General features: G+C 35.1%; 1 protein-coding gene across 1 annotated transcript; it reads right to left on the reverse strand.

Moving 5' to 3' along the window:
• Positions 1-523: 523 nt before the first annotated feature.
• Positions 524-27091, reverse strand: ETFDH (electron transfer flavoprotein dehydrogenase). The gene is made up of 13 exons (XM_035022819.1): positions 26717-27091; positions 21710-21850; positions 21070-21299; positions 19720-19801; positions 19171-19289; positions 17099-17176; positions 10939-11085; positions 9389-9529; positions 8023-8166; positions 5228-5396; positions 2511-2693; positions 1886-2107; positions 524-851 (listed from the first exon to the last, which is right to left on the reverse strand). The coding sequence occupies exons 1-13, from the start codon at positions 26748-26750 to the stop codon at positions 688-690; spliced, it is 1854 nt and encodes a 617-aa protein (XP_034878710.1). The 5' UTR covers positions 26751-27091; the 3' UTR covers positions 524-687.
• Positions 27092-27100: the final 9 nt, after the last annotated feature.

Raw genomic sequence — 27100 nt, forward strand, 5'->3', positions numbered from 1 at the left:
AATAACGGTGTCTGTTATTCTAAACTCGGTACCTGTTTCTAAACTCCTGAAGACACATCTTGTTGAATAAACAGTTTAAAGCTTAAGTTTGTATACTGTTTCCCTCAATTCTTTGATGTATTTCTCTGTGGTTGGTTTTTGCTGGTGTTTTGTACTTATGTACAAAATATTCAGGGGTCAACCCACTTTCCCCAAAGGGCCAGATAGTAAATATTTTAGGTTTTGTGGACCATTGTCATCTGTCACAACTGCTCATTTCTGCAGTTGTAGCCACAGACCGTATGTAAACCATTGGGTATCATGTGTTCCAGTAAAACTATTCATGAGAAAAGTGGTGGGCTGGATGCTAAACTGGTATAGAATATACATTTATATTTGAAGTTTTGAATTTGACAAGTCAAATCTACATTAAAGGCCAGTAGTGTATTTGCTATTGGTACTGAATCTTTGAAGAATTATAGAGGTAAGCAGATGCTACCTCATTTGTAAAGTTTTATGTAGGAGGAATATTCATAATTTCAGGTTTAAGTATAAAATGTTTATTTCTTTGATAATTTTATGAACATTCTGATCAGTAATATGCAGTAAAATATTTTGACACCTGTTGACTTCTTAGCATTTAAAGTTAGTTTGCCATACGTTTTAAAGAAACTATCAAACGTGCCTGCAAACGAAATCAGTTGCAGTTTACATTCCATTGTAAGCAGGTCCTCCACCACCTTCGGGTACCACCCAGTTAATATTCTGACTTGGATCTTTAATATCACATGTTTTACAGTGCACGCAGTTCTGAGCATTTATCTGTAACCGAAATCCATCACCTTGTTCCAAAGGTACAAATTCATAAACTCCTATAAGGAAAAATAAATAATATTATGAAGTACCTGTTTTAACTTCTGAGATTCAAAAGTAGAAACTGAAGTCCTGGAAACAGTAGCTACAGAAACCTTGAAGGTTTGTTTTCTTAATGTTTACCCATAGAGAATATTATGAAGATCTTGGTGTGTGCTATTGCTATTAGTATAAATTAAGTATGGATAAAAGCAGAAAGTATACAGTTATTTGGCCGAGTCAGTCTTACTAAATAAGGGAACAACATTTAGCAATTTTTGAGTTCCAATTTTATATGTGTGTTACAACTAAAAAGACAAATTGGATCCAATGCTTACCCCTTGAAGAGTTTACAAACCAGTGTAAGGACAGAAATGATTTAAGAAGTCAAAAGACAGTCAGGGTCCCTGCCCTCAGAGTTTACATTCTAATTCTAGTCCCTCCAGAATATACTGATTTTCATATATCTGCATACTGTTCTACCATATTAGAGATCCAGTTCCTATTATAATTCTAATTGAAAGTTTACATTAAAGGATAGAGTATTCATGATGAATTTAATGTCTGGGACCATTTTTTGAGCTGAATGTGGCTATACCCTAATGTTTTAGTATATATATAATGTGTGTGTGTGTGTAGGAGCAGCCATGACAAATGATTTAAGTCATGGAAAGAGGTATTAGGTGTTCCATAATCCTTGGTCTGAGGGTAAGGGAAAGGCTTTTTTTTTTTTTTTTTTAATTCATGACCTGGAGATCAAGACCTGAGCTGAGATCAAGAGTCAGCCACTTAACCAACTGAGCCACCCAGGTACCCCAGGAAAGGCTTTGAGAAATGTCAACTGCATTAGGCTTACCAAAAATTCCCTATTACTTTAGCATTGCTAGAGTAAGAACCACAAAAATGAGTTTTCTAATGGAAGCTGGATGTACGGGGTCATTTACAGTTTCCATGCAGTGGAAGGAGACATTTCTTAAAATAATGGAAGCATATTTCCAACATGGTTAAAACAAGTATGTGTGTTTTAGGAATGGACAGAAATCACATTACTGACCTGCAGGGCAGAATCGCTGCTCCGGTCCATCATATATTGACAGATTTCTATTTACAGGAATACTGTCGTCCTTTAAGGTTAAATGTGCTGGCTGGTCATGTTCATGGTTAGTACCACTCAGAGCCACAGATGACAAAAGGTCAAAACTGATCTGTCCATCAGGTTTGGGATACTCAATAGGTGTGCAGTCCTTGGCTGGCTTGAGCTGATCAGAGTCAGAACCTTAAACAGTTTTGAGGAAGATTTTGAATAAAAATAACACTAATGTAAAAGTACTTTCTCAAACATTTTTATGAAAACTTGAAGATATTATACCAAAGAAGTAAGACTTTAGTCCTCTTATAGTAATGATAAAGATTAAAGATACTGAATTTATTATTTCTCTAATAAAACAAGTTTGAAACAAAAAACTCACTTTATTACTTAATGGATCCTATTCGTGAGGTTTAAAAAAAGTAAATTTTCTTTTTTTTTTAAAGTTAACTCTACCCTCAACATGAGGCTAGAACTCACAACCCCAAGATCAAGAGTTGCATGCTGTACTGAATGAGCCAGCCAGGCGCCTGCATTCATGAGTAGCATGAATAATGATGATAATATTCATACTCAAATATGTTAGAATTACCTTTATGTTTTAGAGTCCACGGCTCCATTCCTCTCAATATCCAGTAAAAGACTCCAGTGTAAAGCATCCCGCCATATACACCCAGTATCCCATGGCAGGATGGTCTGATATTTCTAACAGTGTATAGCTCTTTCCACACCCAGGATTTCTTTATATTGTCTTCATATTCAGGTACATGAAGTCCTTTTGTTAAAAACATGAAATTAACTGTTAAGTGTCAAATTACCTTAAGGAGTATAAAATACTTTATCAGGAAGGTATTTTGCTACTGAAATACCTGATGAGTGAATCTTAAATTTAAACAGGTGGTCATGTAAGACCACACTTGAAGACTCTTTCACATACAAATGCTGGCATCTTCCAAAAAGATAACCATTTGATATATGTTAACAGGTGGTAACGCATTTGATTTCTTAAACTTAGTAGTATGGAAAATTAGTTTTAAAATTCAGTGAACCTGAAAAGGTTAAAGAGTTCATGCTACCTATAAAAGTGAAAAATTTTTATAGTTGATTAAATGAAACACTTCTACCTGTTAAACGTTGAACTGTGCCCCCCCCAAAAAAAGATTATTTTCAAGTCCTAACCCCCAGTTATCTCAGGATGGGTCACAACAGGGTCACTGCAGATTAATTAGTTGAGATCATACTGGAATAGAGTGGGTCCTTAATCCACCAACTGGTGTCTTCATGAGATACACGGAGAAGAGAGGAGAAGACGGAAGCAAGAGATTGGAGTTATTCTGCCAAAAGCCAAGGAATGTCTGGGGCTCTCAGAAAGCTGAGGGGCAAGAGGACTAAAGACAGGAGAGAGTAAGGTGCTATCAACACCTTAATTCTGAACTGCTAGCCTAAAGAACTCAGAATAAACTCCTGTTGTTTTATGCTGTCCAGTTTGTACTTTGTTGTGGCAGCCCTAGGAAATTTATAATACCGAAATGGTGCATGCATTTAATATTTAATGGGACAAACTGGTTCTTCTTACTAACTGGCCCAAACGCCGTAGTGGCTATACACTTTCCAGTCACTGTTCTGTTCTGGCTCCATTCCCTTTCCCTCAGGCTTTAATCCTCCCTCTGTCTGGTCTTCATTGATCTACTTGCACCAGTACTGTCTGTGCTGGTACTGTGTGTACATGAAGTGCAAGTATGGCTTGTGGTCCCAACAAGGAAAGCTACTTGGCAAGAAAATGAGAAAAAAGTTCCACTACTCAACAATTACACTTCTTACCTATTCTGTTCTCTCTGGCCTCGCCTATGTTCTACCTATCCCCTTCCTCTCCCACAACCTAGGCCTCCATTTCTACAAAGACATTTGAAGGCATAATCAGGTTTCATATTTCTCCCTGGAGGAACATTTGTTTTCTGGAATTCTAAGGAATAAGGTTTATTTATCAAATATCTACTAAGTTGTTACTATGTGCCAGGGATTTGGGATTCCTGGTGAACAAAGTCTCTGCTCTCTCGGAGTTTTCCATCCAAGAGGCAGGAGACAAAGTTGGTAATTATGTGCCAAAAGGGGGAAAATACTATAGGAAAAAAAAAAAACCAACAGTCTGTTGGGGGAAGGGGTGGGAGTGCTCTGTGTGCATTGCAAATTAACTGGTACAGTCCATATAAGGCCACCATGAGGGAGAGATCTGAGCAAAGGGGAAGGGAGCGAGGGAGTCAGCCATGAGTAAAGACCAAGAGATGGTCTTACAGTCAAGAAGCCAGTGTGGCTGGAATGGAGAGTAAAAAGAGATGAAATCAGAGGAGTGCGAAAACTTAGGCTTTTATTTTGAGAAAAATTGAGAATTACTGAACGGTTTTCATAGATTAAGGGTTTATGGAGGTAGAAGAGTTTAGCTCTTCCTCTCCACCAGAGCAGAAGGGTCACATCTATGGTTGTGCTTGCAAAGCCTGCAAAGGAAAAGGTGCTGCTGGATTCTGCAGTCTGCAAAGAAAGCTGTTCTGTTTTCAGATTGAAGATACTGCAGTGTTTCTGAGGTATCTTAGTGTGTATATGATACATATAAAATGTAACAAAGTACAGTCAAACTTGAAATCATTTTTTTAAAATTTTTTAAAAAGTTTATTTATTTAAGCAATCTCTGTACCCAACTTAGGGGTCCAAACTCATGACCCCAAGATCAAGAGCCGCATGCTCTACCAACTGAGCCAGTCAGGTGCCCCAAACTTTATTTATTTTTTTAAGATTTTTATTTATTAATTTATTTGACAGAGAGAGAGACAGAGAGGGAACACAAGCAGAGGGAGTGGGAGAAGGAGAAGCAGGCTTCCCGCTGAGCAGGGAGCCCCATGTGGGGCTCGATCCCAGGACCCTGGGATCGTGACCTGAGCCAAAGGCAGACGCTTAATGACTGAGCCACCCAGGTGCCCCAGATGCCCCAAACTTTAATCATTTCTAAGTAGGTGGGACATCACTGGTACTATTCTACTTTTGATGTGAATAAAACAGAACATTGATATAAAAATCTAATTACTGAGATTAAGTCACATAGTCATATAGTTCTTTGCACAGCATACACCTGAATGCTTTGTGAAAAGGGACAGATCTTTTAATGTCACCTGAAATATGCATAAAGACCTCAAGATTTTTAATTGTATTTATTTTCATCCTCTATCTATATACTAAGTGTATGTTTAAATAGCTTCTTTTTAAATATCTCAGTGAAGAACCTGACAATTTTCAATGCTTTAAATAGGAAGTTCTTACCTATTGTCTTTGATTGGAGATTTTCACTAGTTAGTTGATTAAAAATAGATTCTGCTGCCAAAATTCCACTTTTCATTGCTGTGTGGGTACCTTTGATCTTGGGAACATTCATGAAACCAGGACTACAACCAATTAGTAAGCCACCAGGAAAGGTGAGTTTTGGTATAGACTGAGGAAAGAAACATTCAAAGTGCATTTTCAGCTTAAACAAAACTGAATACTACAGATTATTATCATCTCTTAAAGTCTTCTAAAGCTGTAGGGAAAAATGTGAAGGGAAAAAATCAGAGCAAGGGCAGTTTTTTCCCCATTTCCTAAGAATGAGGATTAGAACTATTACTATTTTTCTAAGACTTTTCCCTCTTCTTCCCCATGACTAACCTATATGAGACAGATTTAGGACCATATTAAATAAAATGTTATTTTTACATATCCATGTCTAAAAATACTCCCTAAACCTAAACAACTATTATCTAAATTGTAATCTGCTTTTATGTGCATTCTCAGTAACACATGATTTACAAAAGGATGTTAACTCTATATGCCCTTTTTGTTTTACTTTGATATCTAGGGATGGAAACTTAGGTTCTCATCATGGCATCATTACAATTAGCTACTTCCTTAAAGAATATATTTTAATATATGAATTTATGATTATGGTTCTCAGACTGAATTCAATATTAGAACCACCTAGATAAAAGAGCATGAAATCAGGATCACAGAGTAGATAAGATGGGGGAGGGCTTTCTGGAATATTACTAGCTGAAAAGAGAATAAGAATTTGGATAATGGCAACATTTTTCTTAAATAGGGCTGTGGCCTTGCTAACACTAAGTTTGATTTAATAACCAGAAGACTGTGAAGTTTAAGAAAAGGGCATGGATTACTAGTGCAAGGTCTTCCAAACTGGTGCATAAGTCCTACGAATAAAAGTCTTATGGCCCAAGCAAACATATTTTTACATCCTGGGAGGATCCTACCCTGTAGGGGCAGTGTTACTGGCAGCTGGGTATTTTGTTAAGGAACTGAGGAAAAGTTGCACTGAGAAATGTATTCTAGGATATTCATTAAACCACAAATTATTGGAAACCCTCCCGAAGAGGTAAGTTTTGGTACAAACTGAAAAAGAAAAAGTCATGTATATAGAAACAACCTTATTTATAAAGAGAACTGGTGGTTGCCAGAGGGGAGGTGAGTGGGGGGGACGGCAAAATATGTGAAGTGGATTAAGAGGTATAAACTTCCAGTTATAAAATAATGATTTAAAAATTTTAAAAAGAGGGAAAAAAGTCAGGTTATATTTGTTAGCTCAAAATAAAATCAAATGTTTTAAATCATTGCTTAAGGTTCTTCAAAAACTTACTAGAACTACATTTCTGAATCTTTGACTAACTGAATCAGAAAATTTAAGCAAAAAGTGAGTGTGTGTGTATAAGGGCATGTGTGCGGTCAACTCTTCCTGCCATTCCAAAAAATCACCTGAGATGTTGAAACACACAAGGCAGATGTTTTTAAATACAGATCTGTATGTCCTATTGAATATACTGGGAACTTTATAAATTAAAAAGAGTAGAATTAGACTGACATGTATTATAGAGATAGTGCAAAAGAGCTGAATGGGCTTGAACACAGTTATGCAATTTAATAAATATTTGTTGCAAATGAATTACTACAGAAACAAAACCTCGTGAGAAGTAATCCCATAGCAACAGAAGTTAGGGATACTGTTATTTTAAGATTCTAGTGATTACATTTATAATTTAACTATGATTTTACTTGACTTTATGAATTATTGTTACAGTAATAAAGTATTTGGAACTTCATTTTAAGGGTTAACTCCCCTCTCCCCCAATTTTCTACCATCTGTTACTTCTACAACAGAATTACGGAAAAAAAAAAAAAGAGATATCCAATCTATAAAATGGCTCCAGATTCCTAGAATATTAGAGACAGAAAGGATCATCTATAAAATAAAGGCCAGAGAAGATAAGTAACTTGCTTTAAATCACTTGGTATAAATTTTAGTAAGCTAATTTTTTAGATCATCTTACCTAATATTTTTACAGCAGTACTAACAGCTTTTATCATAGCTACCTAGGTTTTTTATCTCATTGACTATATATACTTAATACATTAACATTTTTTTTATAACCATGCTGTTTTATAGCTTGTTTTTTTTATTTTTACTTAATGTCGTATCTTTAACATCTTTTCCATGTCAACATCTGCAGATGTACCCATCATATTTTTAATGACTACAAAATTCTTTGTATAGACTTGAGCTACCAGTTTCTTCTTTTTTGTATGTTATATGTATTATATACTGTATTCTTTTTTAAAATTTAAATTCAACTAATTAATATATAATGTTACATTAACATAAGATTTATTATGAACATATACTAAAATAGACAATTAAGGGCAAAAGCTTGCCAGAGGCCACCTAAAAGGCATGGATGTTACTAGGTAGTTGGGATGGGTTACTAGGTAGTTTTGAAGAACAAAACTAAATCTTTGTTTCCTGGCAGCTAAGGAAAAAAAGAAAATATCTTCATATAGTTTTAATTTTCTGGCTAAAAACCAACCAACCAACAAAAAGCCTATAAATTTATCTCAAGAAATCAATATATTCTTAAAACTAAATTCATGGTGTAATTTTATTTAACTATGGTGTAACACAGTTTTATAAACACTAGATGCTCTGATTAAAGTTTCTTCCTATGACATAATTTTCTATTCTTTATCTGAATTTTTTACTTTATAATACAGAAATAAGAAAAAGTTGGATGAGTTACCTGAAAGCCACCTTCATTCAGGGCTCTGGCTCCATATGCAATCCTTTTTCCACCTTCCAATGTTGGCTGAATGCTGGGATGGTGTTTCCACCTCTGGAACTCCTTAAATGGACTCAAATATGGATTCTGGTAGTCTAGACCAACCTTAAAATTTTTATATTTGGTAGATTTATACGATTAGACATTTTTATTTCAAATTATATCAAGCTAAAATGTGATCAATATTTATAAGAAAATATGTATGTTAAATTTCTTATATTCAAAGTACTTGGAGAAATATATGCAGTAACCCAAACTTAAATAAATGAATAAAATCTGTTTGGAAAAGAAAGGGTAAACAAAAGGATACCTGTGTTTATAATTGGCCAAACTTTAAAAATTTAGAACATATTAATAAATCATTGTGCTCTGTAAATAAAAGCCCAAATTAGAAAAATATTTGTAGGTAAGTGTCTAACATTATGTTTCTACAAAAGGAGTTGTAATTATTTTTCATTTTTCAGTACCCATTCTAGTAATCAACTAATAAGCTATCTGTGGTACTAATGAGGCAAAAATGAAGAAACAGAACGTAATCATACTTAGAAAAAAGAGGACAAGAAATATAAGAAGTTACATTTTATAAGGCATTATCAAAATGCTGGAATTAATAACCAAATCTTTTTTGCTTTGAAAAAATTAAGTCACTGGAATAATCATACAAAGATGAGAAACTGAACACTTGGCTGGGTGTCAAAAAACACCAATAATGCGAAAACTTAATAATACATATACAAGTCTAGCTATGACATTAAATTATAAAGCTGCCACCAACTGTAAGGTGCAGAAACCCTTATTTTTCCATTCCTTGCAATGTTCAAGATGTAGTTACTGCAAAGATGTAAGTGGCCAAAAAGGGAGAAAATGCTTACATTTTTTAAAAAGTTAAAGATTCAAACCCAGTGCTGATTTCATTTTTCGTGACAGCATGCCATAGTGAAAATGGGCTTGGAAGTCACACAAACTCAGGTGTGGATCCTGCCTCTGTCATTTAATGGGTGTATTTGGGAAAGTTGTGTAACTTGTTTGGACTTCAGTGTCCCGTCAGTAAAATAAGGATATACATACTTCATAGGACTTTTATGAAACTTATAATTCTCCGTGAAGCCTAGGGCATAGTGTTTGGCATTTAGTAGCTACCACCACAAAAGCTATGTGTGTTTAAAGCTACAGACCAATGCCTGTGAAAGCCCCAAGCACCTTACCTACGGACAAAATTAGAAAGTGACCTTTAAATGAAAAGCATTCTACATGCTCCAGATTTTATAACACTGATGATCCAAGGACTCTAACAGTAGAGTTTTCCAGAATGGGACATGTAACTTACCACAAAACCAAGGGCTACCAGAGGTTCGCCTTCATTTAAATGGTAGAGGAAGGAGCCTCCATAAGTGTGTCTGTCCAAGGGCCAGCCGACAGTGTGATCCACTCTCCCTGGTTTCCACTTCTTTTCATCAATAATCCATAACTTAAAAAAAGAAGTCCTAGGGCATTATTTAAATTTTTTCTACCACCACAATATATCAAACTTGCCAGGTTTTATGTCTTAGTTATGAAAATTTCAAGGGAAAAACTGTAATAAGAGAAGAACTTCACATATCAAGAAAATTGTATCAAATAGCAGTATGATGAACCGAACTAAAAAACAGGTCAGAAAAGCTATGAACTCTTTAAGAAATTTCTTTAAGAAAATGATTAGATTTTCAAATTGGTAAGACTTTCATGCGATTACAGGGAACACCACTGAAGAGATGAGGAAAACTTCTGGGGTGTTGGTAATGTTCTAGATCTTGATCTGGGTGGTGGTTCCATGGGTATGCTCACCTTATAAAAATTAATTGAGCTGTACACTTATGATCTGCTGCTTTCCAGTATATATGTTGTTCTTCAATAAAACAGCTTTTGCTCTCCTGCACTCCCCTTTTCCCAAATGAAACAAACTGTTCATCTGTTTTCAGAATGGTAAGCTTTGTTGTTTTTTTTTTTTTTTTAAAGATTTTATTTATTTATTTGACAGAGAGAGAGTGAGCACAAGCAGGTGGAACGGCAGGCAGAGGGAGAGGGAGAAGCAGGCTCCCCGCTAAGCAGGGAGCCCGAGGCGGGGCTCGATCCCAGGACCCTGGGATCACGACCTGAGCCGAAGGCAGACACTTAACTGACTGAGCCATCCAGGTGCCCCTGGAATGGTTAAGTTTTAAATTTTTAAAAATTTCCATTTGAAATATCTAAAAATCAGATAATATTATGTGCTACGTGCAACCTACCAAAACAATAAAGCCTTTACTCACAATAAATCTAGCTATATACAGAATTGGAAATGTTCTGAGTTTTACCCCCAAAAAATTTAAACAGAAGCATTGTAATGAATCTTTTACACTCTAATAAGCCTAAGGTTTGGGAAAACAGAGATTGGATAAATTGAGAAAATATATTAAATTTAATCTAATTAAATTTTAGGTTTCAGATCAATACACTATGGCTATATTAAATTATCTTCCTAGTGCAATTTTAAAGAAACAATTCTTGTAGGATGTGGTCACCCTACAAACAGCATAGGGGTATTAAGTCAAATCTTATTAGGACAGATGGCATTACAATGAAAAGAAATTCATATTACAAGTATTTTTGTGATTTCAAGCCATGTTTCTTAAAACAATTACAACACACAGAAACAATTTAGGTAATAATGGAATTTGATTAGTAATATTTTCTAGCCCCTTAAAAATATCCCAAATATTTTTAGTTATGATGAACATTTCAAGTGAATGAAAAATATAGCAATTATAAAATTATATCAGTGTTACAGACTACATTATAATACAAATGAGTTTAAACTCCATAGTTTAAAATTAAAATTACAAAAACAAATCCGGATACCTCCTTCAGTCCAATTCCATAGGTCTGGGGATCACAATTGGCTCGCAAATCAAACTTCTTATATAATTGCTTGGCTAGATGTCCATGGCACCCCTCTGCAAAAACTGTGACTTTTGCATGTAGTTCTAGTCCTCTCTCAAATGTTGTCTAAAAAATAAAAAAACTAATGTTAAATTGCAGCATTTGACAATTCAAAAAATATTCACAATCTGGTCAGTTTTGAATTGAACTATGATTCAGGTATAGAAGAAACAATACAAATACATAATACTAGAAATAAAACTACTGTTGTAAGTGGAATCTAATTTAAATTTTATAATATATCCTATGTCTTTGTTGTATTTTTCTTTTTTACTTCCAAAGTACCTGAATGGTTAAGTGTGTAAGAATTAAAAAAGCAAATAAAGCATGCTCATGCTAAAAATATTCTCTACAAATGAAAATAAAGTGAAAAGTGAAAATCCATTTCCCCCCTGCTCCTGGTTTTCCAGCTCAATCATCTGAAGCAAAAAACACTATCAAAAGCTTTCTTGTGAATCATGACAGAAAATTTCCATGAATAAAAAACCATATAGAGCCTATTAATATCCTTCTAACACAAGTAGAATGATACTAAATATACTCTTTAGTTACTTGCTTTTTTCACTTTAATTTTACTTGTTCTCTATTGCTGAATGTATATTCTAAAACAGAATTTTTTTTCCAAGTGGAAAAAAAGCCGTAATTAAAGTCTTTACCTCTCTTTTGCTCTCTGTATTTTGTACTTACACCTACCACAAGGCACTCAATAAAGTTACTTAATAAAGGAATACAGAATAATCAGTGAAGTCTCTTATGAAATATATCTTTTCTGATAGTTCTCTATTCATTCTATGTGCATGTCTGTGTATATGCAAAGACAAAAAGTAGTTTTACACTGAGTTTTATAACTGTTTTCACATTAGTTGAATGTATACACCAAGAAAAGAATTCTTTTTTTTTAAATAGAGAGAGCTCACGAGGAGGGATTGGGGCAGAAGGAGAGTCTGGAGAGAGATTCCTAAGCAGGCTCCATACCCAGCACAAAGCCTGATGCTGGGCTCAATCTCAGGACTCTGAGATCATGAGGTGAACCAAAATTAAGAGTAGGGCGCTCAACTGACTGAGCCACCCAGGCGCCCCTAAAGCATTCATTTTTAATGCTTGAATAGATTCCCCTAATTTTTCAAATAATTTTCAATACTGGGACAGTTAGGCTGTTCTAGTGTGTTTCACTATTATAAAGCATTGCCTAGATGAATATACTTGGTGCTAAATATTTTCAGTCTGAATGGTAAGAATTATCTCATTATTAATTTAATAAATTGATTACTACAAAGTCTGAACATCTTTCACACATTTATTGGTAACTATTTTTTTCTCGTGCAATGCTTATTAGTGTCATATATATGCATACATGTATATTACACTTACATACACATCCTGTAATTTCACTCAGTATCTTTTTATTTTGTTCTTGCTTGCTCACTCTCATTATACTTCACTCATCCATAAACCATGTTAACAATCCAGTATGTACAGTTTTACCCAAATATCTAAACACACATACATACTGAGATACATATACACTTAAGCTTTTTTGGTTCCTGATTTATTTTACAAAAAATAGGATAATTTAATACTGTATCTTACTTTTCTCACTTAAGAATACTTCATGGAAATCTTTTTACACCATTGTAGAGCTCAAATCTTTCTCTTCAATGGCTGGATAGTAGTCCATGTGAAAATACCATAGCTTATTCATCTATTCTGCTAATGTTTAATAGCCATTCACTCTGTTCCCAGTTTATTTGTGACCAGAAACAGTTATAAAACATACACCCTTGTGTATATACCTGTATCTATATATATATTCTTTTTTTTTTTTAAAGATTTTATTTATTTATTTGACAGAGAGAGAGAGATAGCGAGAGCAGGAACACAAGCAGGGGGAGTGGGAGAGGAAGAAGCAGGCTTCCTGCCGAGCAGGGAGCCTGATGTGGGACTCGATCCCAGGACCCTGGGATCATGACCTGAGCCGAAGGCAGACGCTTAACGACTGAGCCACCCAGGCGCCCTATATATAGATATATTCTTATAATATTGGTGCTTTTATTCCTGTAAGGTAGATTCCCAGGAGTGGCACTGTTCGATCAAAGGGCACACCTATTTTTATTTTACAATATTACCAGTTTGCATTCCACCAGCAGTGTATAAGAAAAGCCTTTTCCCACAGTATGAAGGTTACCCTACAACCCAGCAATTGCACTAATGGGTATTTACCCAAAGATACAGATGTAGTGAAAAGAAGGGGCACATGCACCCCAATGTTTACAGCAGCAATGTCCACAATAGCCAAACTGCGGAAGAAGCCAAGCTGTCCTTCAAAAGATGATGAATGGATAAAGAAGATGTGCTTCATATATACAATGGAATATTGCTCAGCCATCAGAAAAGATGAATACCCACCATTTACGTCCATATGGATGGAACTGGAGGGTATTATGCTAAGTGAAATAAGTCAATCAGAAAAAGACAATTATCGTATGGTTTCACTCATATGTAGAATATAAGAAATAGTGCATAGGATCATAAGGCAAAGGAAGGAAAACTGAATGGGAAGAAATCGGAGAGGGAGACGAACCACGAGAGACTCTTAACTCCGGGAAACAAACTGAGGATTGTGGAAAGGGAGGTGGGTGGAGGAATGGGATAACCAGGTGATAGGTATTAAGGAGGGCACATGATGTGATGAACACTGGGTGTTATACACAACTAATGAATCACTGAACACATCAAAAACGAATGATGTACTATATGTTGGCTAATTGAATTTAAATTAAAAAAAAAAAGAAAAGCCTTTTCCCTACAGTCCAGTTACTGAGAGATATAACTGTTTATTTTACATTTTTGCTAAGTACAGTGCTAAGTCACTGTTATTTTAAGTTGCATTTCCCTGATTACTGTTTTAAGCACTTTTTCCCTTTTTGAGTCAAGAAATATTAATGAGTACCTACAGTGTGCCAGGTTTTATGCTAGGCAATGGGAATACAGAGATGAATAAAAGTCAGGTCCTTTTCCTCCAGGCTAGTCATAGAGGGAGATATTAAAGAAATACATGAGCATATAATTACAAATTATGATTAAGTGCTATGAAAGAAAGCACAGGGTGTTATGAGAGGGAATAAAAGAAGGAAACTGTCAGGGACTGGGTGAACAGGAAAGGCTTCTTTGAAGAAATGACATTTAAGCTGTGGACTCTGAAGAAAAGATACTTAAGTATCTTTCCTTATGAGTTACAGTAGTCATCTGGATTTGCTCTTCTGTGAATTGTCAATTTTTTAGATATTGCTCATTTTTCTAAAATGCTGTCTTTTTTCTTAATGTATATGTGCTATTTGATATTACGGGTAATAAAAAAAAACCCAATCGACTGTTTATCTATAGACTTTATAGTAACTTTGGTATACAGAAGTGTTTAATTTTTATACAGTTAAAAAGGTATCTTACAGGTTTATTATTTCTTGTCTCTATAGGATGGCTTAGCTTCCCTTTAGGTTATAATTGTAATCTAGGTTTCCTTCTAATTTTTTTATTGTTTTAAGAAATCCTCAGAATTTTTTAAAAAAATAAAGGCCCAACTCTATTTGTTTCCAGATGGCCATCCGGTTTTCCTGGCATCAATTATAAAACAATTCAATCTTTTTTTCTTTTTTTAAAGATTTTATTTATTTATTTTATTTATTTATTTTAAAGACAGTGAGAGAGAGAACACAAGCAGGGGGAGTGGGAGAGGGAGAAGCTGGCTTCCTGCTGAGCAGGGAGCCTGATGAGGGGCTCAATCCCAGGACCCTGGGATCATGATCTGAGCCGAAGGCAGACGCTTAAAGACTGAGCCACCCAGGTGCCCCTAAAACAATTCAATCTTGATGAACTAAAATGTTACTTAATATATTTCAGCTTCCTCTTAGAGGCAGTATGTCCCCTAGTTTTCAAGGGGCAGGCCCTGGAGCCAGCCACACTGTTTATATTCAAACCCCAGCCCCACTATTTATAGCTGTCTGATCTTGGGCAAATCACTTAACGTCTGAAACTTAAAAATGTCCAAATCAGAATTCTTATAATAAGATGGCCATTAGATGTGGCACAGAGTTACTGAATAAGCAGTAGGACATAGGATTCTGGACTTGGGTATTTAGAGCCATGTGACCAGATGTGTGTATGCCTTCACAGCGTGCTCATGACATTCGGTTACAAAGGTGGTGTGAGAAGCCAACCGTGTCAGTGCTGCCTACTAGGATATCAAGTAAAAAAGAGAAGTGATTACTGGGTTGACAAGGTGGGGGTATTTGTGACTCCGACAAGCTGTTTCAGTGAAATGGCAGGGAAGAAAGCCTAACTAGGTGTGTTAAATAGAGTGGAACAACAGAATAAACACAGTTCTCAGTTCTCCCCATGTCAAACCTGTGGCACTAAAACAGTTATTTTAAAAATTTAGATTCTGGAGCTCATATCACCAAGACTCCATGTACTCTTCTATGTTTTTATATCTATATGAATACAATATAGGAAAGATATGTTTCTTTTTTCTTTTTTTTAAGATTTTATTTATTTGTCAGAGAGAAAAGAGAGCACAAGCAGGGGAAGTAGCAGAGGGAGAGGGAGAAGCAGGCTTCTCCCTCTGAGCAGGGAGCCCGATGCGGAACTCAATCCCATGACCCTGGGATCATGACCTGAGCTGAAGGCAGACGCTTGACCGACTGAGCCACCCAGGTATCCCAGGAAAGATATGTTTTTATAACTACAAAGCCCAAAACACAAAAATTTACTTTTGAACAAATTTGAGAACGTACAAAAAATGACATATCAGAATAGTAGAACTTGTGTGCCTCAGTTCTGTTGTAATATTAAATATAAAAATCTTAAAAGAATAAAGTACACTTTAAAATTAAATGACCACAATACAGGAAAGAATAACTATAACACAGGAAAGAATACAGGAAAAACAATATTCTTTTATCATTATGAAAAGCAGTAGGAGATAATAGTTGTTTACAAATCTAGCTATGCACCAGAATTCTTTGGGGGCTTGTTAAGAAATAGCTTCTTGGGCCTACTATAGGACACAATGAGTCCCAGACCTCACAGAATTCTGATGAAACCAGCCAAACACTTAGAAGAACAATGAAGTAGGTAAGACTCAAGAGTTTTGCCACTTGCTTATCTCTAAGCAGGAAGTAATGAGAAGCAGGAAAATCCACTGGAGGAGACTCAACTAGATTCCCCATTGTATTCAAGAATGGCAGAGAGAAGGATAAATTCTAAGTTAACAAATACTTATTGAGGACCTGACATGACATGGCGCTATGGTAGGCACTGGAGTAATCCTCCATGATCTCTGCCCTTATGGAGCTTATGATCCAGTTGAGAAATTATGACAATGAGCAAATAAATATGAATTGACAAATTAATTTACTGAGATGTTAATTTATGTTTTGTTCTGTTATTATGGGAAAGCAAGGTGTTTTTTTCTTATCCTTTCCAAGGAATCTTACACAGTGAGAGATCCAGATCCTGAGAGGTTTTCTTTTGCAAATTCAAAAATAAAAGTTGTAAAACCTGAAAACCATCCAGGATTATATCTGAATGAGAGGAAAGCAATCAGTTTTATATTTGCCAAGAGATATTAAAATCACTCAAAGACTCTATCAGCATTACTAACAGTAATGCAAATGATTCTTGTCCATAGAAATGAAAATTATGGAAGTGGCAATGCAGTTGACTGATGACCTACATATATGTATGTTTTTTTAATTCTCCTTGAACTGGCTGTAACATATTATTGATTCTGTCATTTATTAATGAGTGAAATAAAATCTTTGTCCCATGTTTGTTTTATATTTGTATGAGTCATGTTTTTATCTTTAAAAAAAATTATTCTTAAACATGTTATATCTTCTTGTCTAAGTCCTTTTTAGTTCAAAGATGCCTCTATATTTTTTTAAGAGAAAAATTCCACATTAATAATTATATTCTAACATATACTTTATTAATGTGCAGTTTGTAGCAAAGCTAAATTATTGCATTTAAGTCGATTCTTTTTTTGTCAGTTTGTTAAGCACATAACTGTTAAAATGTTTACCTTTGGTGCACCATCCTTTTGTATCCCTACATCGTTAGTGGCAATTCCTTTTACACTGCTATCTTCGTGAAAAAGTACCTAAAATGAAAACATATTTGGTTATCACCTTAGAGGATTCATAACCAACCTGAAAAGAAGCAATAGATATTTAAGAAAGTGAACATGTTCTCTAGATTACAGAAATAACAGGCTTTAACATGTTTAGGCAAAAAAAGAGACATGTTTTAAAGATACTCCCTTCTAGAGTATAAAAGAACACAGCTCAAACAGTTGGAAATGAAAGAAATGCCACAACCTTGATGAAGAAGAAAAGGGGGAAGCTACTACAGAGGTCACTTAAGAAACCAGTGAGAATAAACAAAGAGCTCTGAAGAGATCAGGTATCAAAAACAAGTATACAGACCCTGAAATCAGGGCCTCTAACAAATGAAGACCATCAGTGTTGGGTGGGAAGACAACAGTGTCAGGAAAGCCTCTGTTCCAAATGAGCGAAGATCCCAAAAAAACAAAAACCAAAGCAAATGAAACAACAAAACAAAACACAAAGAGGTTCAAGACAGTCCGAAGGTGATTAAAGTTTATTTCTGGAGCAAGCAGTATTGGCAAAAACTCATCAAAATTGTAATTCTGAGGATGAGAAATAGCAATATTCTATAATTCTTACTTAGTTTCTGTTTCCTCTCCGGAGGAAAATGCCCTTTAGATAGGAAGTACAAAATATACATTAGACACACAGAAGGCACAGGAGTGGAAAGGTAAAGCAAGCATTAGCAGCAATGGATATGAAAAGAAAAACATAAACCTTTTATTTCATACCCTGAAAATGAATCAACAGTATAACCTGGCTTTGAACTAAAACTGAAGTCTGGCTCAGAGATTAAAAAAACCTGACAAACCTGACATTAATCTATTGATGATGATCTTTAAGGGACTGAGGAAAAGAGGAGAGTTATGACACTGTGTGTGTATGGGGTGTGTGTGTGTGTGTGTGTGTGTATAAAAACTGAAAATCATAGATTCTATAAATCACCTACTTGATTTTGATATTAATCCCAGTCAAGAACATTTTAACCAGGAGAAATAAAAAACCCACACTTGGGTCCAAAAACCCAAATGTATGTATGTATGTATATACCTGACTTCCTGCTTGTCAAAAAATTACAAGAAATTTTATTTTTTTCTCTGGATAAAGACAATTAACTTGTATGTAATGGATTGTATCTGTGTGGCTATGTAAGAGGGTGAGATTTCTTCGTCTTGGCAATCTCCCTAGCAGAGTGCCTGTGACATGCACTGCACTCCTGGTTTAATGCTTACTAAATAATAAAACTTTTAAATAATTTATAGAGGTGATTTTTCTGGGTTGGCAGGATATTTATTTTTAGTCATTTCCCCACTAATACTTAATGAGAGTTAACTCTATGATATGTGTGCCAAAAGAGTTATTTGGAGAGAATTAACATAAGAACAGTTTCTAGAGTGAAGAAAGCAAGAGCCCTGCTCTACACTAGACTTGAAGTAGTTTTTTCATTCTGGATGCCACTTTATAAAGGGGATAAAAAGCCAATGCATTCAGAGTGCACTGAGAATACTGAAGGAACTCAAACTAATGTAACATCATGGTTGAAAGAACTGATAATATTTAACCTAGGAAAGAAAACGACACCAGAGTGAAAGTGGGGAAGAAGAGAGTGGGGCATAATTATAATTGGAAAACTGTCCTTGGAAGAGGGCATTGATTTGTTCTATGTAGTGTAAAACAGAAGATATATTTCCATTCAACAGAAGAAAGAGAATATTATCAACAATCCAAACGTCAGATAGAGATGATCTCATTCCCCGATGGTGTTCAGTCATAAATTAGACAATCACATGATATATATACATACAAGATCAGGAATTCAAGTACTCTTTGGATTAGATCTTTCCAAGATTCCTTCTAATCTTACAATTCTAAAATCCTATGGCTTTTCTAAAATATTTATTTACCTCTGTACCATTCTTGGTTTATATTCAAAAGAAAAAGAGATTATTTCCCAGAAATATTAAAAACAAAATACAACTATACAAACCTCAGCAGCAGCATAACCAGGGTATACTTCAACACCAAGGGCTTCTGCTTGTTCTCCCATCCAGCTCACTAAATGTCCCAAGCGTACAATGTAATTGCCATGATTATTCATTGGAAGACCTACAAATACATGCTTAATTTATCAATCTGACATTTTATCGGTAAAACATCTCAAAAACATAAATACTTAATTTAAAAATTCTAAGCAATGTGTAATTTCTGTGTAAATATACACATCATCCTATGGTCATGATTTCACTTATATTCTACAACTTTGGCATAGAGTTCTAATTATTAAATTAAAAAAACATTACAACACTACATTAAAATTCTGGGTTGCCTTACAAGGCTAACCCAATTCTTCTAGACTGGAAGACGAACTAGGTTCTAGTCCTGTTTTACTACAAGCTAGCTATATAACTTTGGGTTAGTCCTTCAATCTCTGAGCATCAGTTTTCTCATCTGTAAAAAGAAAAGATTTCACCAGATGAAATGTGGTTTCCTCCAGGTACGGAATTCTATGATTCTACAAATATTTATCATACCCTACCTGGAAGAATTGGCACAGGAATTCTGTATTTCTTTGTTAAAATTCCAAATCTGTCTTCTGTTACAGGAGTGTTAAGTGGAGCCTAAAAACAAAAGAAGGAAAGAGAAGGAAGTTTTTAGTTCATATTCATAATGGTAAATACAAATAATAAAAAAACTGTGTCAAAAGGGAAAGTGAACTACTCTCCTCACTTTTCTCTCATCATTTCCTTTAGAAAACTTGGAACTGTAAATCCTCTTTGTCTCTTTGAGATGTATGGGAATCTTTTTAGAATCTAAATAAGCCAGTTTTATATGCCAGAAATCTTTCTTGGGGGCCTTGGAGACATCTTGGATAGGGCTTCCTGTCTCCCTGTCTCTGTGGGAGTTTAGCCTAGGTGCTTGCTCCAAGTTGTAACTTCCTGCTTGATGAAAACATAAGAGAAGTTTTATTTTTCCTTTGGATACAGACAATTAACAGGTATATCATGGATTGTATCTGCTCAGTTATATAGGGCTCTGAAAACCTTTTTCTATTACAACTGCTATGTCAATAATAATTCAATAGTATCTATTTTTGGTATAATATTGAAAAGAGAAAGTTAATTAGATATAACTAAAGTATTTCTAGTTTAAAGGATCTTGGTATTTTAGAAAGAAGAACATAGATGAAATTTTTGGAATTCAATTTACTCCATAAATAATAAAGAAATCATGTAATTTTTTACCTTTACATAGTATATTCACAGGTAGTGAATATTCTAACCTTGGCAGGCATAACATAACCCATCTTACAGAAGAAAAAGCTAAGATATGTAACATGTAAAATTTTAACCAAAGCCATACAAATTATGAAAGGAGTAAAATTAACATTCAGTTCTCTGTATATCATACCAGTGCCTTTTCTTCTTAGGTTATGAGAGGCCATATTAATTTATTCTTTAGAACATCTGATTAGATTATCCTCTTTGGTTTTAGATATTACAATGTCCCAGGAAATTTACATAAAACTTTATTAAGAACAATGATATAAACACCTATGGAACAAGTTAGGAAATACTCTCAAAATCAAAATGCTGTATTTTATTTGGTACAAATATTCTAGTATCTTCTCAAGATAAGACCTTCTCGCATATCCAGTACATAAATACAACATGTAGAAGACATTATACGAGTGTATGAGTTAATATCTTAAAATTATAAGTATAGTTGATATGATTCCATTTTTTGGCTCTTTTTAAGTTAAGAAATACATATCTATAATAATCCTTTAAGAGACAGAATTACATAAAAAGGGTTTTCTATATTCTAGTAGTTTGGAACTAGAGATACGATAAAGATTACATTTTGTATAAGAACCAATTTTTCATACTCCCTTTTCCTTCCAGTCTGGGAATAATTCTTCAAAAGCACGTGGATCAAGGCAAGCCCCTGAGAGAGTATGAGCTCCTATTTGAGCGGCTTTCTCTACTAGACACACACGGATGTCCTTTTCATGTTTAGTAGCCAATTGCTTTAGACGAACAGCTGCAGAGAGTCCTGCAGGGCCTGCGCCAACTATAACTACATCTGCTTCTTCTGCAAACCTCTCCATGTTCACTCCTGGGAGGAAAAAATGATTTAAAAAACACATGAAAATTCTGGGATGACTATGATCTGTTAAAAATCACAAACTGGGTTACAAACACTCACTATGCTTTAGAGCATTTATAGAAATTGCCCCTCTGCTTTGTATGAGAATTATACTAAATATATTATTGTATTAATTGGATGTTCTCTTAGGTTCTGTTCCAGTATATATCTTATTTTGCTTCCATAAACCAACTTTTGGCTTTGAGATTTACTACTACAAACTACGCAGGTATTTTCTTATCTCAATATCAATATGTAATAGATTTGGTAAAGCTATGAAATATTATTAGATGATTTTATACTATCATGACAAATATTTCCACAAAATGATACAAAGTATCTAGAAAAGCCTTAACACTTCTACAGAAATTATTACTTACCTTCCCATCGCTTGTCCTTATCCCGGGGATAAATAGTATAGTGGGTAGTAATTCGAGGTACAACAGAAGTTGAAGACCATCTTGTTTGACACAGAGGTAGATAATTTTTCTTAAATTTTAAGGCATGAAAGCACTGATATGCTGCACAAAAATTATAAACATTAGTATTATTTTTTCAATCAGCTTTCCTCAGAGTAGACTAAAAAAACCATTTTTTTAAAAGGAAAAAATTCTAGGATTGGGAATCAGATCTGGTTTCTATTTAATTTTCTATTAATTAGCCCTAAGACCTTAAATCATTACCTTCTCTAGATTTCAGTTTCCTCATCCAAAAATAGGAAAGGTCACTAGATGATCTCTAAGGTACTTTTCTCATCTAAAATTGTATGATTCCACGTGATGTCTTATATTTGGAAATTTGTGTTTATAGTCTCACCATATCAACACTACAGACAGTGAATAGTTAGATCTAGGTTGTTGAGCCATTAGTTGTGATATGACCTGAAATAGACTGTACTATTTCCTAGATGAACAACTTAGCTTCTTCTCATAAAGCAATGTTTTCAAACTATATTTAAAAAATATCAAATAAACTAACTTATTCAATTTAGCTCATATCAAGCTTAACCTATAAATAGGATGACCATAAAATTTATCAACCAAACTGGATACTTTTTTTTAAAAAAAGATTTTATTTATTTGTCAGAGACAGAGAGAGCGTGCGCACACAAGCAGGGAGAAGAGCAGGCAGGGGGAGAAGCAGGCTCCCTGCTGAGCAAGGAGCCTGATGTGGGACTCGATCCCAGGACCCTGGGATCATGACCTGAGCCAAAGGCAGACGCTTAACCGACTGAGCCACCTAGGCTTCCCTAAACTGGATACTTTTGAGAGTAATAACGGGCAGTATTAATGATTATGCTGGGACAATGTGGGCTAAACTAGGTTTTATGGTCAGCTTTTTAAAAACCTGACTCTCCCATATGGCAATATCTGTACATATTCATCAAGTTAGCAAACAGAAATAAACAGAAGTGTGCAAAAATTTATCTGCAATAATGTTCATTAAATCTCTGTTGTCCTTAAACCTTCAATTCTACTTCTTCCTTCCCCTATCTGAAGCAGATACCCTAACACACCAAACATCAATGAAAGATAGAAGCAATTAAGTGGGAACTTTCCTATATCCTTGGCAACAACCTCTAAAGTAATCTGTATTTGTGTCCACTCTTTGTTCATTTTCTCAGGTTATAACATATCTTTTCACTTAGATTACTGATGATGAGGCTTATCTCTCCCATTTTCATAGGGACATCCCTCCACCTGAAGCCTTCGCTTTCACCTGTATCTTTAATTTCTGTCTCCCTTCTCTGGTACTCTTGTCCTTGACACTCTATCCCATTATATAAAAAAAAGGACAGAGAATACTTCCTTGGAAATAGCCCTGACAGATATAAAAACTTATATTTGGAGTTAGAGTAATTAAAAGTCTGTTAAAGGAGAAGGGATATAATAATCAAAGGAAAGGAAAGGAATAAAGAGTTCAGAAATAGAATACACATAGGACTTGGTTTATGCTAAAAATACCATTTCTAATCAGGGAAAAGAAATGGTTACTCATTAAATGGTCAAATATAGGGAGAAATTCATTTGGAAAAAAAGTATACCTTTCTCTTCCTATCAAAATGAATTCCATTTGGTCTATGGTTTTAACAGAAAAAGTCAAAGTATAAAAGATTATGTTGATATGTCCACAGATTATTTGTTTCTCCACTTTTGAGCGTGGACTGCAACTAGTGACTAGCTTCCAACAAGGAAAGTACAAAAGGGAAAAATATTAATTTTACAGTGGAGAAATATAGCAGACCCTTTAACCAAATGATCAAGTTTAACATTACTGGCAATAAGACATGTTGGTATCACACGCTCCCTGATAGGATAAGAAGGGCTTTTTACCTCTGTGGCATACTTCCCCAAAATCTGTATCCTCAGTTTAAACATGAGAAATCATCAGACAAATTCAGATTGAGTGACATTCTACAAAATGCCTGGCTAGTATATAATATTGAAAGTAGCAAGGTCATGAGAGACAAGAAAAGATACATTACACATGTCAAATATATATAAAATGTACAACATAGAGAGTGAATTCTAATATAAACCATGGACTTGAATAATGATGTATCAAAATTGGCTCACCAATTGTAACAAATGTACCACACCAATGCCAGATGTTAATAGGGAATGGGGGAAAGTTACATGGAAACTCGTGTATTTTCTGCTCAACTTTTCTTTAAACCTAAAACTGCCAAAAAATTAAGTTTATTAATTAAAAACAAAACAAACAAATACAAAAGGGCAACATGGAAAAAGACAGTGGTTAAGTGCATAGGTTTTGGAGTCTGTGTACATTGTGTTTGAATTCATTAACAGTAATGAAACCTTCAGCAAGTGATTTTAACTCTCACCCCATCAGTTCTAAAGCCTATGGTCAATTTTGTCTTGGAAATATTATGGTAGAAGATCTAGTATAACTCTTACACAAAACAAGTGGCTAATACATATTTGATAACTAGATAGATACCTTCCTAGTTACATTTTTCACTGTAATTTAGGAACCTGCAAATCTCTGGTGTAATTTCCAAAAACTAACCTGGGTTATAGAGCAATAAATATAATGAGGCCTTTCCTCATTTTTAACTTGTCTCTTATAATGAAGCATGTATCTGCAAATGAACAAGTTTCTAAAATGGACTATAACAAATAATTAGTAAAGATCAACAAAGACTTTTGCATGGATTTGAAATGTAAAATGTAATAAAATTTACATTTTAATGGATATACTGAACAGTTAAGAATTTTCAATTATAATATCACACCTTATCCTTCAGGACCTTATGAAAATTGTGGGGCAGCTACAATGCCCATTTACAGTAGATACATATGAATTCAGACGATCCCACCCAAGCTCTCAATCCTTCCAACATCAGTCAAGCTCTGAGACTACAATTGGATTTGAAATGATTTGTGAAGTAATGGAAACTGAGCTGTGATGAAAACAAGATTTTTCTTTCTTTTTTTCTGATTAAATGGAGAGATAACAGCCTGGCACATAGGCTAGTTATTATTTAGCACCCAAATGCAGAATTAACATATTTTTATGTTTTACTCTTTCCAATAAAATAATTTTTTAAAGCAAAAATCTGGCATCAGACGTCAATAAAGATTATGATGAATACAGGAAGGGAAGAGATTTAGAGTGGCTGAACTCTAAAGGCTTTTAAACACTAAAAAAATCTGTTTTTGATAATCTTATAGTGGCAAGGAAACTAATTTTCTCTACTTGCAAAGGCATACTAAAAATTATAGTATTGGGAATAATTTTTTAATTATTAGGTAACCTTTCACATATCCTAAGTCTTGAAAAAATGTACATAAGGCACATAAATAAAGATATTATAGGAGAATTCAGTTCTAGAGTTCAAATAAAGCATTATCATCATTCAAAAGAATATTTATTAAATAATTATTTGTATTATTTATTATTAAAAGATATTAAAATCTTTGTCTTATGATGAATTGTAGTTTAGTGTGTACAAGTTATCATTTGCTGCTGAAAGTGATGATTTGGTATCAGATAAAAGTAATTCTATTGCTTATATAGCTAGTTATTTTCTTGAGAATATTTGGAACTGGGTAGTTTGATTTCCCCCACGGGATAAAAATTAAAAAGTCACAACCTTTACTCCCTTTCTGAAAACAAATCTGACATTCCACTTTGGGTATCTGAACAGTTAGGCACCTTGGCTGAATTTTGGTAGAGAAGGTCAAAAAGTCCATTGAACTCATAACATCACCATATCAAAGTCACATTGCCAACACATTTGTGTCCATCTCTTTGCTGCCAGTAGTGTGAACACTCAGGTATGAAAATGGCAATGATTTAAGTATCCATGGAAAATGGAAATGCAAATTTTAGTGGACTGTAATTAACACTTGGTCCAAGAATGATTTCAGCTAAATTAGGCAATAGGGCAGACAGCATCTGACTACTTTGATATTTCACAAAACATAAAGTGTATCTATCTACACATTAGGTGTAGTAATACATGCACAAGTATCAGGAACTTTAAATAAAATTCTAATTTAACCTATGGTGGCCAAATCTGAAAAACTTCTACTTTCATGAAATATACATAATAAGAACATCCTTGAATTTGCAATATGTATACTTGTTTATTCTATAACCAAATATTAATTTAAAAAACTAAACCAAAAAAGCTAAGCCAAATGTGACAAAATGCAAGATCCTGTACTGAACCTTTTTGAATTTTTAAACTTTTAAGTAAAACAAAACAAAGACCATCCAACTGCATTAGTATTTTTACTTAAGAGAAAGGGAAGGTAATGAGGTATTTTCACAAGTCACCGTGATGGTTCTAGGAGCACCCATAACACGATAAGCCTCTAAAGTTAATTTTAGACAATGCAGAAAAACTCCTGGCTCCAAATATAATCTGGTGACTTGGGTAGCGCATATGGATGTTAATCATGCTGTGACAGATCAGACTTTAAATTCTTAAGAATGGACTAGGATGGATGGCTGCAAAGACGAAAGTCAGGGCACAACCAAGAAGAAAAACCGTGCAAGTATTATTTTATCCATTTCCAACAATGCAACAGAAAACACCTGAGCTTTGGGTAAGAGTTAGGACCAGGATTTGGAAGATTCAGCTCGGGAGTCCACCGGAGGGCCGTGTTGCTAAGTTTCCTCCGCTCGTGACCTTTAGCCTAGTTCAATTCTTCCAATTGAGGCAACTCTATGGGGAGGAATCTAGGATCCACTGCCAGGTGCAGACAGCGTGACCTTTACCCGAGTTTAACCTGAGGACGTCAGGAGAGCAGGTGCAGAAAGGTAGGTGTCTAGATTCCCCCCAGGTGTAGCCCTGTCCGTTTCGCCCTAACTCCTCGACCTTCCTCCACTTATCCCCGCCCGGAGTTCCCTCTCACCCGGGCAGGAGAGCTTGGCTAGCGGCACCAACATATTCACTGGTCCCAGGACTCTCGGTGGGACACAACGGAAGGGCTGCCTGTGGCTCACCGCGGGTGCTGGACCTCTAGGCCGCGGGGGGCGCCATCACCTGCCGAAAAAGACAAACACCTCCACTGAAGTTTGCCTCCCAGCTATGCCCAACGCTTTGGCTTCACGGTGCTCCCGCCTCTTTCTCGCTCTGCGCCGGCGCCGCACATGACGCTATGGCCAGCAGAGACATCCGGGTCACGTTCCGAAGGAGGAAAAGGAAAGGGACTCCAAGTCCCAGCACGATCCCGGCTTCAAGCTGAGGATTAGTTCTCCGTTTGCGTCTCACCAAGACATGGTGAGGACGCGGGAGT

Source organism: Mirounga leonina, unplaced genomic scaffold (assembly GCF_011800145.1).
Source record: "Mirounga leonina isolate KUSES-001 unplaced genomic scaffold, KU_Mleo_1.0 Mir_176, whole genome shotgun sequence".
NCBI lineage: Eukaryota > Metazoa > Chordata > Mammalia > Carnivora > Phocidae > Mirounga > Mirounga leonina.